The 22,162-nt window shown below is 42.5% G+C and overlaps 1 protein-coding gene across 5 annotated transcripts in view; it reads right to left on the minus strand.

The window, feature by feature from the left end:
* Nucleotides 1-208: 208 nt before the first annotated feature.
* Nucleotides 209-22,162, minus strand: part of NEURL1B (neuralized E3 ubiquitin protein ligase 1B) — a 561,907-nt gene continuing 539,953 nt past the window's right edge. For all 5 annotated transcript variants that reach the window (XM_068277155.1, XM_068277158.1, XM_068277156.1 and 2 more), the window contains 2 exons: nucleotides 6,109-6,228; nucleotides 209-5,322 (listed from right to left, as the gene is read on the minus strand). In XM_068277155.1, the coding sequence (XP_068133256.1) occupies nucleotides 5,081-5,322; nucleotides 6,109-6,228 (362 nt within the window). In that variant the 3' untranslated portion in view covers nucleotides 209-5,080. The remainder of the gene's footprint in view (nucleotides 5,323-6,108; nucleotides 6,229-22,162) is intronic.

The following is a 22,162-nucleotide window of genomic DNA, read 5'->3' on the forward strand; positions in this document are numbered from 1 at the left end:
CATGGCTAAAACATCAATAGGAAGGCGGCATTACATACTACTATACATCAAAACATAGTTATAGGAAGTTTTTCTGATGCTGAAACCAGGAAAATTAATATACAAATGATTTAGGATACCCAATTTTACATGTTGTTGCGGTGCCTCTATAAGTTGTGGCATAGAGAAGAGTTACAAGCACTTTCATGTAAAAGAAGTAAATCTATAATTACTGTACAAGCCATATTTTCTTTATTTGTCTTTTGAACATAAACAATCCTCAATGGATATAGAACAGATACAAATGTACAATGACAAAACAAAAAGCACAACACAAAATGGAAAGTGCAAAATAGACAACTGATATTAAGTCTTTTATATAGACTATAGATTAAAGTTTACATTACAGATATCACAGTAAAGAACCATCATCTGTATAGGTGTTCTCCCAAACCACAAAAGTTAAAGATTTGGGATAAAAAGGTGAAGCGTACAATATTCACTGTATTATCAAAAACAAACAAAAGTTATCGGTGGTCATTTTTTTTTCTTTATAAAACTAACATGAAGGTGTTTGAATTTGTAATTTAAGTATTATTACTATAACAGAGTCTGAATATAAAAAGTGCACAAACAAGCTCAATAAGGCACAGACATATTCCATACAAATTATTAACCAATTACAAATCAATAATAACATTAGTTGTACAACGATTGTCTTCCTGGAGAGGGGGTGGGAGAAGAGGTAACAGCTCAAACACAAACCAATTACGGGGGAGACTGTGCAGTTTATTTTGGCATGTTTCTTGTACAGAGGAGGCACAACCTGGGGAATGGGACTTCAAGAGAAACAACACTCTCAAATTTTGGATTTCTGTTGCAATGTTAAATCTAAGGCACTCAATACTTGTGCCAAATTGAATTCAAATACTCCTGAGATCTTTAATAAAACCAACTCAAAACACTCAGAAATACAGTCTATATGACTGACTGTCAAAATATTTAGCTGTGTGTGGAAATTACACCCTTTAGCATGGCTCAGCAGGGCTTTATGCATCACTGTAATATTGAAGTGCTGCTGTCAATCTCCTTCAGCCATCTTTTAAAGTGGAACTACAGTCAACATTTCCCTCTGCTACAACAGTCGCACTGTTCTAGCAGTGTCTGAAAGGGTTAACCATTTCATTTTCCCATGCAGCCTTATCAGTCACTAAGCTGTGCAGTGGTAGAGCCCTCCAGGCTGTAGATTGAAACTCTTATCTCCAGCTTTCAGAGATGAGAGACTGTGTGTGCAAGGCACAAATAGAAAGCTGTGCAGTCTAAAAATAGCAGCTTACAGATTGAAATGAATATGATTACTGTAATATAAGATTGCAGCTTCCACACCTGGGAGGAAGGGGGAGGGGTGCATGAGGGAGTAGTTCCACTTTAAAGACTTAAGGTTGAAGGTAAAACTTGGCTATTATTCCACACGTTAAATCCCACAGGATGAGGTCTCTTCAAATGCCCACTAAAAACAATACTTGCTGATTGCCCTATAAACAGGTATTACAAGAAATACACTCACTAATGGGACTTGGTCAGCTGGATGTCAGTCTGTACAACTTCCACAGACTTGATCAGGGTAGATGAGCTAAGTGCTAACTAGCATCTCCATCTCAAGTACTGGCTGAAACCTGCTCACAATGACCCGTACTCTATGTATTAAACACCATATGCGGCTATGGTGAGCAAGGCTTTAGGCATACGTGGAGCATTCCTCTGTAGAAAAAAAAAAGTGTAGTACAGCACTATTTGCCTTTATTAGACCACCACCCAGTGTAGTGTAATCCTTTCATCTTCCCTCTATAGGGTGTATTCACACTATGTGCATATAGTCATGTTCACATTAACACACTTCCTACTGTGCGTGTCTGGTTAACGTGTGATAACCTGCACCTTACATAGCAATTGTTCATGCCATGAAAAGAACACGCCGGTTATACCGTGCAGTGTGTGTGTGTTGTGTCCTATGCAATGCACATACAGTAGTGTGAACTTAGCCATGAGGAATATTTGGTCAAGGTGTTGATGGGCTACAGAAGTAAGTTGGGAGCTTCTGAGCAAAACCTCTGAATATAAACCCCATCAAATCTCCTCTTTATAGCCAATTTAAGACACCTGAATATTTTTACCCAACAATGGCTTCATATATTTGCTTTTAGCAGCCAAAGTCTCTTTTATTACAGTCAACCTATAGAAATCCATGTAAGCTCTACATATCTATGTTCATCTAACATGCCTAAATCCTAATTTCCCTTCTCTGCACTTACTGCACCCTTAGGTAGAACAATCCTCCTTTCTTCTGTACCCAACCTTTCCAAACTAACCGCGATGTAAACAGTAGAACTACCGTCACACACAAAACACAACACACAGCCTGCTGCGCCTTTTCAGTAAGAAGGCCTACACTATTCTATGACTACACAAACCAATTCCTTACCAAAACAATGCTTTTTTCTCCAAACCACTTCAATCATATTAATCCATCACTGTAGGCAGTGAAGCTGTAAGATGCTCTTTGGAATCACTGTAAAGATATATACACAGCATGTGGGAATCTAGGGCCATTTTCTATGATTGATTAGTAGTTTATAATTCCTTGCCTGCCCCCAGAATAATGACTTCTGATGTATTCTTTATGGGCAGTATGTTTCCCACTAAACAAGGGTTGCACACGTACATGTATATATTTATATACTGAACATCACATACGGCCACCATCACACCAAAAGTGATTCATTTTGGATAACCACATTACACACACGTTGTGTTATGTATTGTCTGCTATATACACAGTAGAAGCAGCCATTTTGTATGCTGAACCAATGCTTAAATAGTTGGATCCAGCAACATGACACAAAGGCACCATCCACAGAGAAATGTGAAGTTTCTTATTGTTTCAGCCTATAAGAGGATGCTTCTTCCTCGTGGACATGATCATTACATTCTAAAAAACTGATTTTTTTTTCTTTGTATCAGGCAACAGTTACTGTGAGAGGTCACAATAGAAAGTGAGCCAAACACCACCTGTCAGCTGATCTACAGTACAGGGTGGAGTGTTATGATGGCTTTGGACCTGCTCAGCCCGACACAGAGTGTGACAGCTGCATCTGTTGGCCATATGAAGACTTGCCACACAAGAGAGCAGCACTACAAGGACACAAGAGGATTGTTATGAGGAGACATTATGGTGGGATCTCAGATTTCCTTTTTTACAAAAATATATGGAGAGTTCTGTTCACCTGCTCCCCGGCTGTCATAGATTGTCCCTCCCATAGAATGTATAGTAAGCAGCAAAACCAACCCTATCAGGCCACCCTAAATTCAGGTTCACTGCCTGAACCTCGTGTCCTTGAATCCAGATGACTACAGCAACCAGGCACCAGATTAAATGCATTCTGGAGTAAGCCTCATACATTGGGTATCATGATCTGAAAATACAGAGAAATGCTAAATAAAAACACCAAAGTACATGTGATCTGTAGACCAGATGCATTATGGGAGAACGCCCAGTGTATACAGACTCCCCTGTAGCAACAATTGTAATGCCAATAAGGGGAAACTATATTATCATGATTTTCTGCAATTTACAGGAAATACGAATTCTCTACAGATTACCCCCTCTCTACCACCCGCCCAAAAACCAGTAACATTACAGGATGGGACAGTGAAGTCCCCTTTAGCATCTCTTGGTATAGGCTACTTGCACTGGCTCAGAATAACATATACACTAGAGACCAATACAAGAACCTGTAATGCTGTTAGGTAATATCCTTGTACTATACAACACAAGTAGAATATGGCCTAAAAGTCTGTCAGACAATGCTGGGGCAATGCCCTGGAGCAGATGCCTTTGTAAGTAAGGTAAGCCTTCTGGGGGAAATAGACACCAAGTTCTCAAGTATCTAACATTGGGAAATCTCATATTAAATTGGCCAGTTTTACTGCGCTTTATGCAAGTGCTGGTTTCCAGCATAATGACGCTGTAACTGGATTTATCAAGACTGGTGGCGATATTACTGGAGCAGAGGTAGAGCATTCTCTGCAGTTACAGAAACGGAGGCATCTGGCTGTTGCTCTGGGCTTCTTTATGATTTCTGTTATCAGTCGGGATAGGAATACATAAAGTTGCCATTTAAGGCACATCAGATGTAAAATATTTTTTTTTAAGTGGCAACTTGTTTCCCTGAAACAACATAAGTAATACAAGTTTTATGCTGACCTTGGATGAGCATAGAAGACATTGAATTACTTTCTGGTCAGAATTGTGAGTGCAGCGATGAAGTCAGGTCACCCTCCTGTTACTCTCTACCCGTGAGGCTGCTAGAACCCACAACACATCAGGCAAAGAAACGGGACATTGTTGGGTCTCAAAACCCCCAATTTCCCAGATTACTGTGAGGAGTAATCCTATGGCTGTCATAAGAATGCTCTGCACTCCCTAGATTGTAGTATAGCGATAATGGCTGCATCAAAGTGGTGGAAGCCTGGGAACTATTTTGCTGGGAAACATTGGGGCATATTTTTGAAAACTGCAGCAGAGGTGATATGGGGCTTTTGTAAAAAGCTGTTATTCAGGTTTCCCTTTAATTCACGGAAGGAAACGCTACAATGGACAACTGCAGTTTTCATACATTAGCCCTGCACCATGTCATATGGAAATCTGCCTTCAGGGGACTGTGATAATGACACTGGAAGGCACTACTATGTGCACTAATAAGTGGTTATTGGCTGCTGTGGGCCTTGGGTGATAACATTTTGGTGTAGTGACACCCCTGAGTAAAGAAACCCCTCTAGCCAAGTTGTGGGAGAGCTGAACTGCTCAGTAAGGGCACTCTGGACAAGTGCTTTATAACCCTGTAATGGAGGCATCCCCATATCAGCTGGCCATGAGTTAGGACACTGGCACGCCTGATTGGTGCCATTTCACCACCATATGCTGAAACCCAGGACCAACATACAAAGCCTGGATTCCTTCCAGGGATAATCCCTGATTTGACTGTATAATCATGAAAGTCCACACACACGACATTCCCTTGAAAAGTCAGACTCTCCAGATTTAAGGGCGGTATGTTTTGATGACATCCTTTATTACCCTTCGGCAGATGGGGCAGCAGGCATTAACTTGCCTCTTCAGCTTCATCCCACAACTGCTACACAAACACATGTGGCCACAGGTGTAGATGACCGTTTCTACTTCATTGTCAAAGCAAACCGCACACTCGCCATCTTTGCTCCCAGGAGGGTCCGGTGCGAACACTGGTGATACAGGAGGACTCAGAGGGGAACTGGGAGCCGTTACTGAAAGATAAAACAAAATCATGAATGAGATACAAATGACTGAGCACACTGTAATGCAAGAAATATGTCCTCTGTATGTTGGCCACAAACAGTATGCTACTGTTGGTGGGAATTAAATCATCTCCAAAATCATACTGGTGCCTCAGCATTGTCACATATGCTGGCAAGTGAGTAGCAGGAATTAAACGCACAGAACTCTTAGATGATGCATGACCCAGAGTACAGTGGACAATAAACAAAATCGGCAATCCTAAGCATTGTTTTTTGAATAAATATGGTCATCACCATTTTTATTGGCTCGTGAAATTCTCCAGGCAAAAATGAAAATTTGGGCAAACTTGCATAGAGGAGTAATGTAGAAAGGATTACAGAATGGGGACCAGTAATCTCAAGAGGTGATGAATAAGATCTGCTCCTGTGTACTTTAACACACTAACCCTTGTTATGATCAATGTAACCTGAAAGGTGGACTTTCATTTAGCTCAATGCTATCAGACCACAACTGGCCATTCATGTCTTGATGGTTCCAATAGATTAGAAGCAGATGTGTAATCATTTTTATCCGACAGAATATAAATAACCCAAGCCCCACCACCATTCCCTTGCACTTTGCTGTTACGCACGCCACATCTCTTGCACGGCTGCCTTATTAGAGCATAGAGGGAAAGTAATACGTTGATGTGTGCAGGCTTTTTTATAACATTCCTCTGTGGTGTCCTGGAATTTGTCAATTCACAATGCAGGCTAGTAACAGAAATGTGGATAATGCTCTTATTTCGTACATACCCAGAGAGGACTCTGAGGCTGAAGAGGAGCGATTCACACTGAAGGCCATGTCTGAGTCACTGTCGTACTGGGAACCACTAGGAGAGCCAGATGGTGACAGAACATTGGACTGCACGGTACCTGGTGAGAAAGACCACAGAATTAGCACATTTTCTACTCTAGTTGCAAGATTATAAAACACATTGGCCTCAATTCACTAAACTTATCTCCTGTCTTTAATAACTCTTCTAGAGTTGTTACCATGGTGATAAGGCATGTAGTATTCAGGAAACATTTTACCTCAGGCAAGCCTAAAGTTAACTCTTCTGTCTTTAAATTAACTCTCCAATCCTTAAAGTAACTCCAGAGTTAAAGACAGGCTGTTAATTAGCTGCATGTGAAAATAACCACAGAGGAGGTAAATTAACTACAGAGGAGGTAAATTAACTACAGAGGAGGTAAATTAACTACAGAGGAGGTAAATTAACTACAGGAGAGGTAACTTAAGGAATGAAGAGGTAAGATAACTCTCACGTGTGGAGGTAAATTTTCTCTTGCCTTATTATCTCTAGCATGATCTTAGTAAATTGAGGCCATTATTCATTATTCTTCATTTATAAAAAAAAACACCAATGCGGCTCTGTGGAAATGAATATGGGTTGTAATGGTAATTGCTTCCATACAGACTGAGATGCGGAAAAGAGGATACTGTCCCAACAGCAGAACAAAATACAATCATACCCCTATTATTTCAGGGTTATAAGTGGTGGGGTGTATATAGATGCTGGGAGTGTGGATGCTCACTAAGCTACGTATGGGAAACGAGGAAGACAGTTGGTTTTATGGGCCAGTTTTCCTTTGTAAATTTAGGAGGACATCTAATAAAAGAAGGAACGAGGGTGGTGCAACTGTGCATAAGAAGAGATTAGAAGTAGAAAGACAGGAAGGTTACTGAAGGACCATAGTGTAGCTGGGAGTGTTTTCTGTGAGGACAGGGTAAAGGAAGGGGGGGGGGGGGGGGCATGGACCTATCAGGATGCAGGCTTTTCTGGTCAAGGGTTTTCAGTTTTTTCTTTGGTGTGTCCTCGTCTACCAAACGGAATGGTAAACTTAAAGTGAATAATAACATTTTTTTTCTGCTCATCTGTAAAACTTAAGACTGTATATAATCATTTGGGACTCCACAAAGTCCATATATGTAGCATTCAATGGATATTTTGAAACAGCAGTGAAGTTAACAGATCTGCTTATTTTGAGAGGCCCAACACAGCTCCCCCTCTCCTACCACTGAATGGCACTACAATGATTTTAAATGGGTGGGCTAATAAAAGAATATGTTAACAGTTCCTCATGAGGAATGCTCCGTTTACAACCGGTGTTTCTCCAATTTTAATGTACTCTTTAACCACTTCCCAACTGAGGGGTTTTACCCCCTGACCACCAGAGCAATTTTCACCTTTCAGCGCTCCTTCCATTCATTCGTCTATAACTTTATCATTACTTATCACAATGGAATAAACTATATCTTGTTTTTTTCGCCACCAATTAGGCTTTCTTTAGGTGGGACATTATGCCAAGAATTATTTTATTCTAAATGTGTTTTAATGGGAAAATAGGAAAAATGTGGGGAAAAAATTTATTATTTTTTTTTAGTTTTCGGCCTTTATAGTTTTCAAATAATGCATGCTACTGTAATTAAAACCCATGAAATGTATTTGCCCATTTGTCCCGGTTATAAAACCGCTTAAATTATGTCCCTATCACAATGTTTGGCACCAATATTTTATTTGGAAATAAAGGTGCATTTTTTTTCAATTTTGCGTCCATCCCTAATTACAAGCCCATAGTTTATAAAGTAACAGTGTTATACCCTCTTGACATAAATATTTAAAAAGTTCAATCCCTAAGGTAACTATTTATGTATTTTAAAAAAAAAAATAGTTTTTTTTGTAATAATAAAAAAAAATTACAATTGGGGAGTGTGGGAGGTAAGGAGTTAATTTTTTGTGTAAAACTAATGTAATTGTATGTGAAAAATGCTTTAGGGTGTAGTTTTACTATTTGGCCACAAGATGGCAACAGTAACTTTTTGTTTATTGCGACCTGCAAGCGTCCTTCTGGACGCTTGCAGGAAGTACTAGGAGGCTGTGAAAGTTTGTTTTTCACAATGATCGCGCTTTTTATTGGAGCAGCAGCGGATCATTGCGGGGCTTAGATCAACGAACGGGAATGGATTTTCCCGTTCATTGATCTCCGGGCGAGCGGCCGGCGGCGTGTTTACTAGCGGGAGTGCGCGCTAGAGCGAGCGGGAGCGTGGAAAGTACGCATTTCTCCGTCCCTGGGGGTGAAAGGATGGGAAAAGGGACGGAGAAATGCGTACGCGTGGGGGTAAAGTGGTTAAACAATACATTCCTGTTACTACATTCCAAGAACTCTCATTGAATCAGATTTTCAGCTCACCAGCCAATCTACTCTTGTGTAAGCATTTAAAGCTCAAACAAACCCAAAATTGAACAAAGGCAAATTGTCAAACCAACTAGGTTGATACGTGAATAGAAACAGTGTATTGAGGAAAAGCAGTGTCTCCTTGCCAAAGCACTGTAGCTAGATAACCACCATATGTATAATTAACATGTAGGTGGGTCAGTCAAGGTGACCATGTAGTTCCCATAGTAGGAGGAACAATAGAAACCAGACTACATTTCTTAGTATTACCAAAGAAAACACATGTCCAAGTCCTGGTTCACACTACAAAATGCAATCCCTTAGCCGTTGCAATTGGGCAATACGATTTTCAGAGCATTTTTGAACAATGCTTCGTTTTGGCACATTCCTTGAAAGCAAAATGGCTCAGAAAATTCTGCATACAGCGCAATTTTAAACAAACGGCAACGCTGCTGTGGGAATACCCTCATAGGGTAACTTTGCACCATTGCTTGGCCTATTGCCAAAATGTACATCACAAGTGCTGCTCATGTAAACCAGCCCTAAGGGTGCAGGCAAAGGTCAGTAAAAGAGGCAGTGAGAAGGGTGGGCATGGAAACTGCTCATTTGTTCATTTGCTGCAACGTTCCTGACATATTTTATTCAGTTCCTGGTAGACGAGAAGGGCTGGAACTTATATCATTTACTATGCTGCAAATTTATAGCTCACAAGAAGTCAACATTTTTATAGCCTTTTTTAAAGGACCACTATGGCAAAAATGTGTAACATTTAAAATAGTTGTGTACACATATACTTACTACATTACATTTCTCACTGATTAAAATGCACTATAAATTACTTTTCACCTATGTACCTGTCGCTTACAGTAGGTAGTAAAAGTTGGACAGATGTAATAGATATTGGACTAAACTATTTATAAGAGATTGTTAGGGTTTCCTTTATTTCGAAAAGCACTTTCTGAATGGCAGTCCAACTTCTGAGACAGTGTGCAAATGACTAGGCAACCTTTATATAGATCCCTTTCAGGGAATGCTTTTGAAAAGAATAAAGGATATACTGAAAATCCCCGTGAGGAGATGGACTAGTCAAAAATCTTTTTTCAGATTTTTACTGCCTACTGTAAGCAACAGCAACATAGGAGAAAAGTAATTCATAGTGTATTTTAATCTGGAAGAATTGTACTTTAGAACTATATTTACACATTATTGTAGATTACATGTTATTTTGTTTTTTTGTGTGATGTTATCCTTTAAGCAGGGCCAGTCAGTGCAGGGAATCTGTATGGCTAGGAGTACAGCTTCAGGCAAGTAGAGTATAATAAAGCAGCAAACATTTTCACATTTCAAAATGCAATGCCAAAAGGAATGTTTTTAACATGGAGTATTTAACCTCAATTTTGAGTTTAGTTAGGCTTTAAACTTGAACCACAGTGGAAACGTTGGGCCTCATTCACACAGAGGTCTAGTTTTTAGCACTTGTTTCTCACAGACCTGTATCTTTGCTGTCAATAAACTGATGCCATAGTAGTCTATTCCTTAGCCCAATCACACCACCTTTACTGAGTGAAAAAAAGCAGCATCTTGGACAGTGAACTCCTAAACATCCATATTGGTCATCCGGTAGTCAACATTTTGTTGCGCTTCATTAGTTGCATTACCTTTCCAACTAGGGAGAAAAGAATGGGACAGAAATGTGAGCTGCGGTTTAGATGCAGATAACACGTTGCAGGGGGTGTGAAGGCCCGCCACAGCGCTTGAATGAATGAGCCCTTAGTGAGCCTCAGTGTGAGAACAGCTATTCTACATGGCTGCTATGGGTTACTATACTTTGTCTAGTCCGAACTGTCAGAACACTCTAGCACAGCGGGTGACCCTTTTCCGTTGTCTCTGTATGGTTTGATTCCTTTAAACAGAAACCAGTTATCACCAATGAAAGACAGTGTGACATTTTTACATGGCCTCAGAGGGTTGTTTTTACACTGGGAGACTTAATTCTTCAGGCAGGGAACACACTTGACTGTTTTCGTACGCGTTTTCTGCACAGAAAAACTGAGAACTCATGTTAATCAATGTGCTAGTCCACACTTAATATGTTGTTCGCGCGCAGAAAAAAACCTGACATTCTGCATCCTGATTCTGCACATTTTGTCAGTTTTCTCTATCAATTACATCAGCTGCTGTGAAAAAACGCGCGTGTTTTCCTGCATAGAAACACACTTGGTGTGCAGAAAAAGTATGCAGGAAAACGCGCGCAGAAAACTGAAAGACAAGTGTGTTTCCTGCCTCATAGATTTCTTGTTACCAATAAAGATGTGAATGATTGTGGATTCTTCTGATAAAAAACATTCACAAGAACTAGTATTAGCACAACAGAACTATCAAAAATGGTCCCTCAAGGTATATAATAAAAACTATTGTGAAATAACACTGAACATAAAGTGTGGATATTCCCTAACATGCCCCAAAATACAATCATCCAATATGGAACAAATAGAAGGTCTGTATAGTATAATCTATAAATAGTCAGATTGTATCTAATACTCTACAGATATATGGAACATCTGCCTGTTACACAATAATAATGCCAGCCATACAGTGCCAGGGCATGCATACAGGTATTATTGCCATTCATTCAGTGCCAGTGCATGCATACAGGTATTATTGCCAGTCATACAGTGCCAGTGCATGCATACAGGTATTATTGCCAGTCATACAGTGCCAGTGCATGCATACAGGTATTATTGCCAGTCATACAGTGCCAGTGCATGCATACAGGTATTATTGCCAGTCATTCAGTGCCAGTGCATGCATACAGGTATTATTGCCAGTCATACAGTGCATACATGCAGGTAATAATGCCAGTCACAGTGCCAGTGCATGCATACAGGTATTATTGCCAGTCATTCAGTGCCAGTGCATGCATACAGGTATTATTGCCAGTCATTCAGTGCCAGTGCATGCATACAGGTATTATTGCCAGTCATTCAGTGCCAGTGCATGCATACAGGTATTATTGCCAGTCATTCAGTGCCAGGGCATGCATACAGGTATTATTGCCAGTCATTCAGTGCCAGTGCATGCATACAGGTATTATTGCCAGTCATACAGTGCATACATGCAGGTAATAATGCCAGTCACAGTGCCAGTGCATGCATACAGGTATTATTGCCATTCATTCAGTGCCAGTGCATGCATACAGGTATTATTGCCAGTCATACAGTGCATGCATGCAGGTAATAATGCCAGTCATTCAGTGCCAGTGCATACATGCAGGTAATAATGCCAGCCATACAGTGCCAGGGCATGCATACAGGTATTATTGCCAGTCATACAGTGCCAGGGCATGCATACAGGTATTATTGCCAGTCATACAATGCCAGTGCATGCATACAGGTATTATTGCCAGGCATACAGTGCCAGGGCATGCATGCAGGTAATAATGCCAGTCATACAGTGCCAGTGCATGCATACAGGTATTATTGCCAGTCATACAGTGCCAGTGCATGCATACAGGTATTATTGCCAGTCATACAGTGCCAGTGCATGCATACAGGTATTATTGCCAGTCATTCAGTGCCAGTGCATGCATACAGGTATTATTGCCAGTCATACAGTGCCAGTGCATGCATACAGGTATTATTGCCAGTCATACAGTGCCAGTGCATGCATGCAGGTAATAATGCCAGTCATACAGTGCCAGTGCATGCATACAGGTACTTCTACCAGTCATTCAGTGCATGCATACAGGTATTATTGCCAGTCATACAGTGCATGCATACAGGTATTATTGCCAGTCATACAGTGCCAGTGCATGCATACAGGTATTATTGCCAGTCATACAGTGCCAGTGCATGCATGCAGGTAATAATGCCAGTCATACAGTGCCAGTGCATGCATGCAGGTAATAATACCAGTCATACAGTGCCAGGGCATGCATACAGGTACTTATACCAGTCATACAGTGCCAGTGCATGCGTACAGGTATTGCCAGTCATTCAGTGCCAGTGCATGCATACAGGTATTATTGCCAGTCATTCAGTGCCAGTGCATGCATACAGGTATTATTGCCAGTCATTCAGTGCCAGTGCATGCATACAGGTATTATTGCCAGTCATACAGTGCATACATGCAGGTAATAATGCCAGTCACAGTGCCAGTGCATGCATACAGGTATTATTGCCAGTCATACAGTGCCAGTGCATGCATACAGGTATTATTGCCAGTCATACAGTGCCAGTGCATGCATGCAGGTAATAATGCCAGTCATACAGTGCCAGTGCATGCATACAGGTACTTCTACCAGTCATTCAGTGCCAGTGCATGCATACAGGTATTATTGCCAGTCATTCAGTGCCAGTGCATGCATACAGGTATTATTGCCAGTCATTCAGTGCCAGTGCATGCATACAGGTATTATTGCCAGTCATACAGTGCATGCAGGTAATAATGCCAGTCATACAGTGCCAGTGAATGCATACAGGTATTATTGCCAGCCATACAGTGCCAGTGCATGCATACAGGTATTATTGCCAGTCATTCAGTGCCAGTGCATGCATACAGGTATTATTGCCAGTCATACAGTGCATGCATGCAGGTAATAATGCCAGTCATTTAGTGCCAGTGCATGCATACAGGTATTATTGCCAGTCATACAGTGCCAGGGCATGCATACAGGTATTATTGCCAGTCATACAGTGCCAGGGCATGCATGCAGGTATTATTGCCAGCCATACAGTGCCAGTGCATGCATACAGGTATTATTGCCAGTCATACAATGCCAGTGCATGCATGCAGGTAATAATGCCAGTCATACAGTGCCAGGGCATGCATGCAGGTAATAATGCCAGTCATACAATGCCAGTGCATGCATGCAGGTAATAATACCAGTCATTCAGTGCCAGTGCATGCATACAGGTATTGCCAGTCATTCAGTGCCAGTGCATGCATACAGGTATTATTGCCAGTCATTCAGTGCCAGTGCATGCATACAGGTATTATTGCCAGTCATACAGTGCCAGTGCATGCATACAGGTATTATTGCCAGTCATACAGTGCCAGTGCATGCATACAGGTATTATTGCCAGTCATTCAGTGCCAGTGCATGCATACAGGTATTATTGCCAGTCATACAGTGCCAGTGCATGCATACAGGTATTATTGCCAGGCATACAGAATCAGAATTTATTTCACCAAGTACAACGGTGAATTGTACCCGGAATTGGTTTTGGCGCATACAGGGTCGTTGGTGAAAAACAGAAAATAGCATGGTACATACGTAGACGTGGGACAAGCATACATAGGGCAACATTACAGTTTGTGCGTACATTTAAGCAGAGCGTCGTATACAATTAAGCATAGGTACATACGTATAAACAAAAGCAAAATCAAAGCAGAAACAGAGCATTACAGCATACACGTACAGTAACATAATACAAACTGAGCATTACAGCATACACGTACAATTTACATAATACACACATAGCATAGCAAGACATACACTGATAGCGGGAACAGAAAAAGAGTGGGACTGGAGGAGCAGCCTGAGAGCTGATATGAGCTCTGCCATTTTCGGCACTGGACGCTACACAGCGACGCGCTCCCAACTAGACAGGTGCTCCGATTGTCCGCGGAAAGTAGAGAGGATGCTGGGGGGGGGGGGATCGTGATGGAGGCGGCCAGCAGGGATCACTTGAGCCAGGTTGCTCGAGGAGAATCGCTCCTATTTCCAGGGTCCGCATGGCTGGTTGATGGGGGCACCTTTGCTAGGCAGCAGTGTTGGACAGCAGTGGTGGACGTGGGGCCTGGGGCCACCCAGGCTGGGCAGCAGTGGTGGACATGAGGCCGGGGGGCACCTCGGCTGGGCCCCATTGGTGGACTTTGGGCCGGGACTTTGGGCCGGGAAGGGGGCAGGCAGCAGAGGTGGACAGTCCAGGGGCAGCATACCTTCTCTGTGGCTGCGAGGAGCAGCCACAGGCCCTCCATCAGCACGGTGGCAGCCTGGTCGTGGTCGTATTCCTGGTGACTGGGGAGCCGCTGCAGACAGGCCTCCTCCTACAGTGCCAGTGCATGCAGGTAATAATGCCAGTCGCAAAGTGGCAGTGCAAATAAAAAAAAATTGCACTACTTGGCCCATAGACTTTATTGTGGCCATATACCAATCTATCTAAAGGCCTGTACCTAGTACACAATATCTATATCTACAATGATTTTTCCAATGACCGGTAATTTTGTTTAGCGCAACGAGCATTTTCGTGATCTCGCAACATGGGTACAAGTGCACGATTACGTGAACGACGTTTGGTGATGTGCAGCAATGACACATCCCCGACTACACTGTGCAAAGGACCATGATCGCTTGGTACTTTTTCAATTGTGAAATGCTGAAAAGTTATTTTAAAGAGAAGATGAAAATCTTCTTCTAAGAGAAAACTTTGGAGAAAAAGTGAATTGCATACGGGCCTTGGATTGGTAATCTGCACAGTTATAAATATGGTGATCTGAAAAGTGTTAGGTCTGTAACTTGCACTACATTTGGGATTCACTTAAAAATGCATTTTTTTATTTACTTTTATGTGTCTGGGTGTCATACAGTGCCAGTGCATGCATACAGGTATTGCCAGTCATACAGTGCATGCATACATGTGTCTGGGTGAATGGGTATGTGTCTGGGTGAATGGGTGCTTATACAGGGAAGAAACCTAGAAATGAATTGGCATTGTAGCCTGTGCAAAAGATGGCTGGATCTCCAAGAGGTGGGCCAGTGTGGCTTGTGACCAGTTCCTATGGACAAGTACAAGGGTGAATAATCCCAATCCTACACGTTGGCAGCTGCTGCACTGTTGTACCCGTTTTGCTCCATTCTTTCTTGCTCTGGTTTTGATTAATACTCCCCTACAACACACAATGCACCGTGAATTAAAATGCATTGGTAACTTCTGTGAGGAAAAAAAGCATCTTGTTCATGTTTCTTACGGATATTTGGGTTGACATGCAGAGCACTACATTACAGGAGATGGACTAAAGGTTTTGATGAATCAGTTTCCAGCATGATATATGTGGTGTGTCTGCAATGCCTTAAATGGAATCTGTTAGGGACACACGCACAGCTGCACTGACATCATGGTAGTAGTTGCAGTGCGGTGTTCCCACACTATCTCCAGACCACAAGACTCCTCCACTGCTGGCCTGTAGGACAGAATCTGTGTGTCAGACAATGCTCAGCTCAATCACTGTGCAACATCTCACAAATAAACAGAGCTGGCAGCCCGGATGCTAGACCAAACAGAGTGCAGGGAAGAGCCGTAAGGTCTTGGGAAAGCTGTAGTTCCCGCTATGTGCTTGCTGCTTTCGCTGGAACACGTATCTTCACATACTGCAATTTCATGTTTCCACAAACCACATCTCGCTTTGTGGACAATAGCATCCCATAAATACAATTTATGCTAAATGTCTGTTTTGGGAAGAGTACGTCTTCTGCAATCAGTCTCTGCTTGCTTTGGCGGATATAAATAGATGCTATGAAAAGAAACATGCTGTTTAAAGAACCAATCTTCAATCCTCACAGGGCTAATGTGTGACGAGTGAAGGTAGAGCTGGGTGCCAAACGCAACTAATAAAATACCATATTTCCTCTGCTAGTGGACACTAGAAAATAGTAGCTGGATTTCAACTGATAAAGGGTACCTGAAGACACATGTAGCATCAGGTGGTAAATGTTTATATACAGCATAACCAGCCTGTCTCTACTTTCTCTTCACTTTAAGGGTTAAAAATCAATTTCACTGCAGACAGCAAGGTTATAACTACTGTAACTAAACTTTAAGACTGGCCCAGTCTTGAAGAAAATCTTAACCAAAGTTGCCTTTCTTTACTGATCCCCTTAACTAACCCACACTGTTTCGGCTTGTGAGCTTCGCAATCTACTCAGTGGGCAAACCTGATATACAGAGATAGCTGAGATGTGAATGTATGTGTCGCCTACCCTCAGCGTGGCCAGTGATCTCTGTAAAGATATACACACAGAGCTGAGCAATACATGCTGCCCTTTGGGAACACAATAGCCGTTGGAGAAAGAAAAATAAAAATAATCTAACATGGGTATGGGCTAAGCTAGATTACCGGTATCTTAAAGTAGAACTAAACTCAGAACTTACTCTCTGTTCTAAAAAATTAGCTACAGCCTGATAAACCTTTAGGGTAAGAAATAAATAAATATTTGTTACAGTTTATGGAAATCCTTAAACAAACCTGGCGTTTTACCTGATACGGCACTCTGATCTAGCTAAACAAGCATAGCACACAGTCCAGTTGTATTTAACAACCATGTGTAAAATAAAGACTTTTCCTTGTGTAATGTGCTAGCGTTTGGCTCGGCTATAACACTTTTTGTAGAAATGTAGAGAAAGCTTAGAACTTCTGTCAGGTTTTTTTTTTTTTTTGCTGCTGTCATGATCAAAGTCCTTAATTTGTTCTTCTAAGGCCTCATTTCTATGTCTGCACTGCGGCCAATGTACAGCACCTCATTGCTCCATGATTTTCCAAGATGCGGTTGCAATCCCATTCTTTTGTAATAAATGGAATTGCACCGCGAACATGCAAAAATGCATGTAACTTGGTGCTGCGATTCCTGTGGATCGCATCACAGCATGTTGCTCACAATGCGGCTAAAATCACGCAAGTGGAAACGAGTCCTTACCCACGATTGGGATGATGTCAGTAGAAAGGAAAGCTTTACTTTGGGAAATACTAACGATCATAAAATGAAAAGAAATAGTTCTCTTGAATTCACTTTTTTCCCCCAAAATGTTTTATTAATCTTCATATAAGTGGCAACAGGCATCAAAGTTCAAATCACATAATATAACTAAACTTGTACAGCCTTCTGGCCCATAAGGTCCTGTTTCACTTTGAGTTCACTTTTAAGTTGAATTGTGGGCACGTAAATAAGATTTATGTGTAGAGGAAAGGATATACTTACCTCCCCTGCACGGCCCCCAATAATCCCCTGTACTTTCTGTTGCCTTGTCCCTTGGCTGTAACCTACAGGGCAGCCAAAAGGGTACTGGACCTGCCAGTCAAAGCTGCCCCCTTTACTTTCTGCCACTTCCAATACCTGTAACTCAGAAAGGGTGGATTGTGGAGGCTCTCCACTGCTATCACACTGCCAATGTGACAATGGAAAGCAAAAAAAAGAGTGACGGAGGCCTTCAGAAGCTTTCCTGAGGGATGGGGGAATATGTGCTTTCCCACTACAGGTGAATTCTCATTACATGACTGGAGCTACATTTTAAATCATAAAAAACACCTGCAAACATATATACCATATATACTCTACTATAAGCCAAGTTTTTGAGCCCAAAAAAGTGGCCCAAAAGTGGGGGTTTCGGCTTATACTCGCGTCATGGTCTGAGCCAGGGTGCGGGGTGACCAATGCTGTCTGTGCCCCGCCTCCCCGTCATGTGTACTGGTAATGCTGGGGGGGACGCAATCACTTCTGTATACTGCACTAGCTGGTGCACACATGCCGGGAAGGGAAGAGACGCTGGTGAGGGAGAGGAAACTATCACAGGCGCATACCGCTCCAGCGAGGAGCAGAGGAGAGATTTTATATACAGCAGCATCACCAGCACATATAACGCTGCTTAACCACTTGAGGACCGCAGTGTTAAACCCACCTAAAGACCAGAGGCCTTTTTTGAGAAATTGGCCACTGCAGCTTTGAGGCCAAGCTGCAGGGCCGCACAACTCAGCACACAAGTGATTCACCCCTCCCCCCCCCCAACTACCCCCACCCATTTTCTCCCCACCAACAGAGCTCTCTGTTGGTGGGGTCTGATATTTATTTCTTTATTTTGCTAATATTTTTTACATCGTATAATCCCCCCCCTCGACCAGCCAATCTGCGTGATCGGCTGTCATAGGCTTCGGCCTATGACAGCGGATCACTTCCGCAGCAACAGAAGGGATAGCCGTATCACACGTCTGTCCCAAGTACAGCGCTGCCTTAGACGGCGAAATTACCTCATACAGCGGTGCGATCTAACAGTCTCCGAGCAGTGATCGCCGCTGGGAGACTGAAGGCAAGCAAGAGATGCGTGCGCAGCCTGCGTGCGATCTCATGCAATAGATGGCCCCAGGAATTTACGCCAATTGGCGTTGGGCGATCCTGGGGCTGCCACCGTGGTCACGCCCATTGGTGTGACGCGGTCGTTATGTAGTTAAAGGAGCGCGCTGTGCATCATTCTGCTTATGTCGGGGCCACTACTAGAACATATGCATACCCGCACGTAGCATCACTGATGCCTGTATGTGAACTGATCTTTTTAGACCAGGGTAAATAGGGACAAATGGCCTCACAATGCCCATGATTTATAGCAGGGGTCCCCAAACTTATTCGGTCAAGGGCCGGGTCAACATACTTCTGTTGGGGGGCCGGAACACACATAAAATTATGCTGAAAGACATTACATTGAATCTAGGTATTGATCATTCCCCAATAATGCCCGGAGGAGAACTGTCAGCAGCAGCCATTCAGTCAAGCGGCGCCCGAAGAACGTCCATGTGCACCACACAGTGAAGCATAACCAGTTGGACAGCGGTGTCACCTGATGCAGAATTGGATTGGAAGCCAGCGAATAACTGCTTGCTGGCTTCTAGAGTATGTGGATGGTTGGTGCCAAAACTGCTATTCTATATGCGGGCCGCTGATATTTAAAGCTGCAGTGGGCCACATCGGGTTAAACATTTTTGTGTTGGGGGCCAGTGAAAAAGCCTCAGGGGGGGCGCATTCGGCCCGCGGGCCGTAGTTTGAGGACCACTGATTTATGGGGTAGGTTATATGTAACCGTAATATAGTATGTGGTCATGGCTAACGCCTATTAGTAAAAATGTCAGGTGTACTGTAGTACATGGTGGTGACTGTCATCTACTATAGCGCTATCAGGTGTATTGTAATATGTGGCAGTCACTGACTACACACTGTAGAGGTGAAAGTTTATACAGGTGGAATTTATACTATGAGTAACTCCTTCCATCAGGAGAAAAATAAACTGTAATCTGCAGCAGTGTCAGTCTTCACACTAAAAGGGTGCTGCATTTTCTACCTTCGGCCCATACTCGAGTCAATAATTTTGTCCAGGTTTTTTTTTTTAGGTCAAAGTTGGGGGTCGGATTATACTCGAGTATATACAGTACTATATAGATATAATTTTATTTTCAAACAAAAACCGGTCAAAATGTGCATGAACCTCAGAAACAAAACCTTCTGTCCTCATATGCACCATTAGACCGGAAACATGGCGTTCATTTTGTGGAGAGTACAGCGCTCACCTGTCATAACAGAATTCTCACACTTCATTTATCTGTGTGACAAAAAACACCACCATCTCCTAGCAAACAGAGCAGAGCGACAGTCACATTACTGGATGAAACAATCAGGGACCCATAACATGCCCTCCATCCATGCTGCTACTGGCCCTCATCTGCTGCAGGCTTGTACATGCTGATACTTCGAGTAGGCGATACCCCTATAAGGATCCTGACAAAACACATCTCAGCTTTATGCCAAGCTGGGCACACATATTCTTTCCTTATCTTATATGTTTTATGGCAATAAATACAGTGGTCTTCATATTCCTCCCACTTCAGGTATTTGTAAACGTCCAGTAAGCCTGTTAGATGCTGTCATCTGATCTTAGCAGATCGCACCAATGTATCTCTTCAATACTACCCTTGCTAATAAATCCTCCAGTGTAAAAGCTGAGTAAGGTTAATATGACATTGTGTACCCTTGTACAAGGCAAATTACATTTGTCAAACGGAGCAGACAAGCATGGCGGCTTTGTTACATTGTGAAGGGATTTGCACATTTAAGATTCTTCATGAAGAAAGGCCTTAAGCCAGTGGTCCTCAAACTAAGGCCCGCGGGCCGAATGTGCCCACCTGAGGCTTTTTTACTCCCCCCCCCCACACACACAAAATGTATTACTTATAGATGCGGTCAGCTACATCTTTAAAGAGACACTGAAGCGAAAAAAAATGATGAGATTATGATTTGTATGTGTAGTACGGCTAAAGGTGCGTACACACGCCGGACTGGTGGCAACGACGGGTCCGTCGTTACCTCCCGCTGGGTGGGCGTGCCAACGACAGTCCGGTGTGTGTACGCACTGTCGGCGGACTGATACGGCTGTTTCAGAGCGATCCGATCGCTCTGAAACAGCCGTATCAGTCCGCCGACAGTGCGTACACACACCGGACTGTCGTTGGCACGCCCACCCAGCGGGAGGTAACGACGGACCCGTCGTTGCCACCAGTCCGGCGTGTGTACGCACCTTAAGGAAAAAAACATTAAGATCAGATACATCAGTCTAATTGTTTCCAGTGCAGGAAGAGTTGAGAAACTCCAGTTGTTATCTCTATGCAAAAAAGCTATTAAGCTCTCCGACTAACTTAGTCCTGGAGAGGGCTGTTATCTGACTTTTATTATCTCAACTGTAATTGAACTGTTTACTTTTCCTCTGCTAGAGGAGAGTTCATTACTTCACAGACTGCTCTGAAAGACTCATTTTGAATGCTGAGTGTTGTGTAATCTGCACATATTATAGATAGAGTTAGATAGAGTGATGCAATGTTAGAAAAAACACTATATACCTGAAAATAAAAATATGAGAATATTTTCTTTGCTGCTAATCTTCTAGTTATTATTCATAGTACACAACCAATTCATTATATCATATTTTTTTTTCGCTTCAGTGTCTCTTTAAATATCAGCTACCCACATATAGAATAGCAGTGCTGGTACCACCCATCCACATGGAAGCTAGAAAGCAGTTATTCGCTGGTTTCCAATCAAATTCAATTCCAATTGGACTGCAGGTTGTCAGCTGGGTATGCTTTACTGTCTGGCCCGCAAAGACATATACATCATTTTATGTATACTCCGGCCCCCCAGCAGTCTTAAAGTGAACCTCCAGACTAAAAATCTACTCAGCAGCACTGAAAAGGCTTGGTGTTTCTTTAACTGTTTCACAGCATCAGAACTTTGTTTCTCTTATACAAGCCTCATTTTAGCTGCACAGAAGAAAACTGCCTGGGCAGTTTTCACCTTATGCTGTGCAAAGCATGATGGGATTTCTGATGTTGTTCTCGTTCTGCTGTTTTGGTGTAATTTTTGTTTTTTGACATTTTGAATTTGACATTTGAAGCCTAGTGTGTGCAGCTGGGAGGGGTAATCAGGACACAGGACAGTTGGAATGTGTCTCATGCTCCTTGTCACCTCCTTTCAACCAAAAAGATGGCTGCCCCCATGACAAAGATGGCAGCCCCCATGAATCACAAACATTTGCCGGTTCTTCTAAAACAGGGTGGGTAAAAGATTATATTACCTATCTATTCTAATTAACATAACTAATGTAACTTAATAACAGTATGTTTGTTTAGGCTGAAGTTCCCCTTTAAGTATGTTGACCCGGCCCTTAACCCAAACAGTTTGGGGTTCCCTGCCTTAAGCAAAGGGTCAGACACAGATCGTTACCCTTCTGCAGTTACTGTACCAATTTACTCATACATGAGAACTCTAGCTACCTCTTTCTAACAGGCTTTGGAGCATTTAGGAGGTAGGTGTAGACAT

Source organism: Hyperolius riggenbachi, chromosome 3 (assembly GCF_040937935.1).
Source record: "Hyperolius riggenbachi isolate aHypRig1 chromosome 3, aHypRig1.pri, whole genome shotgun sequence".
Classification (NCBI taxonomy): Eukaryota; Metazoa; Chordata; class Amphibia; order Anura; family Hyperoliidae; genus Hyperolius; species Hyperolius riggenbachi.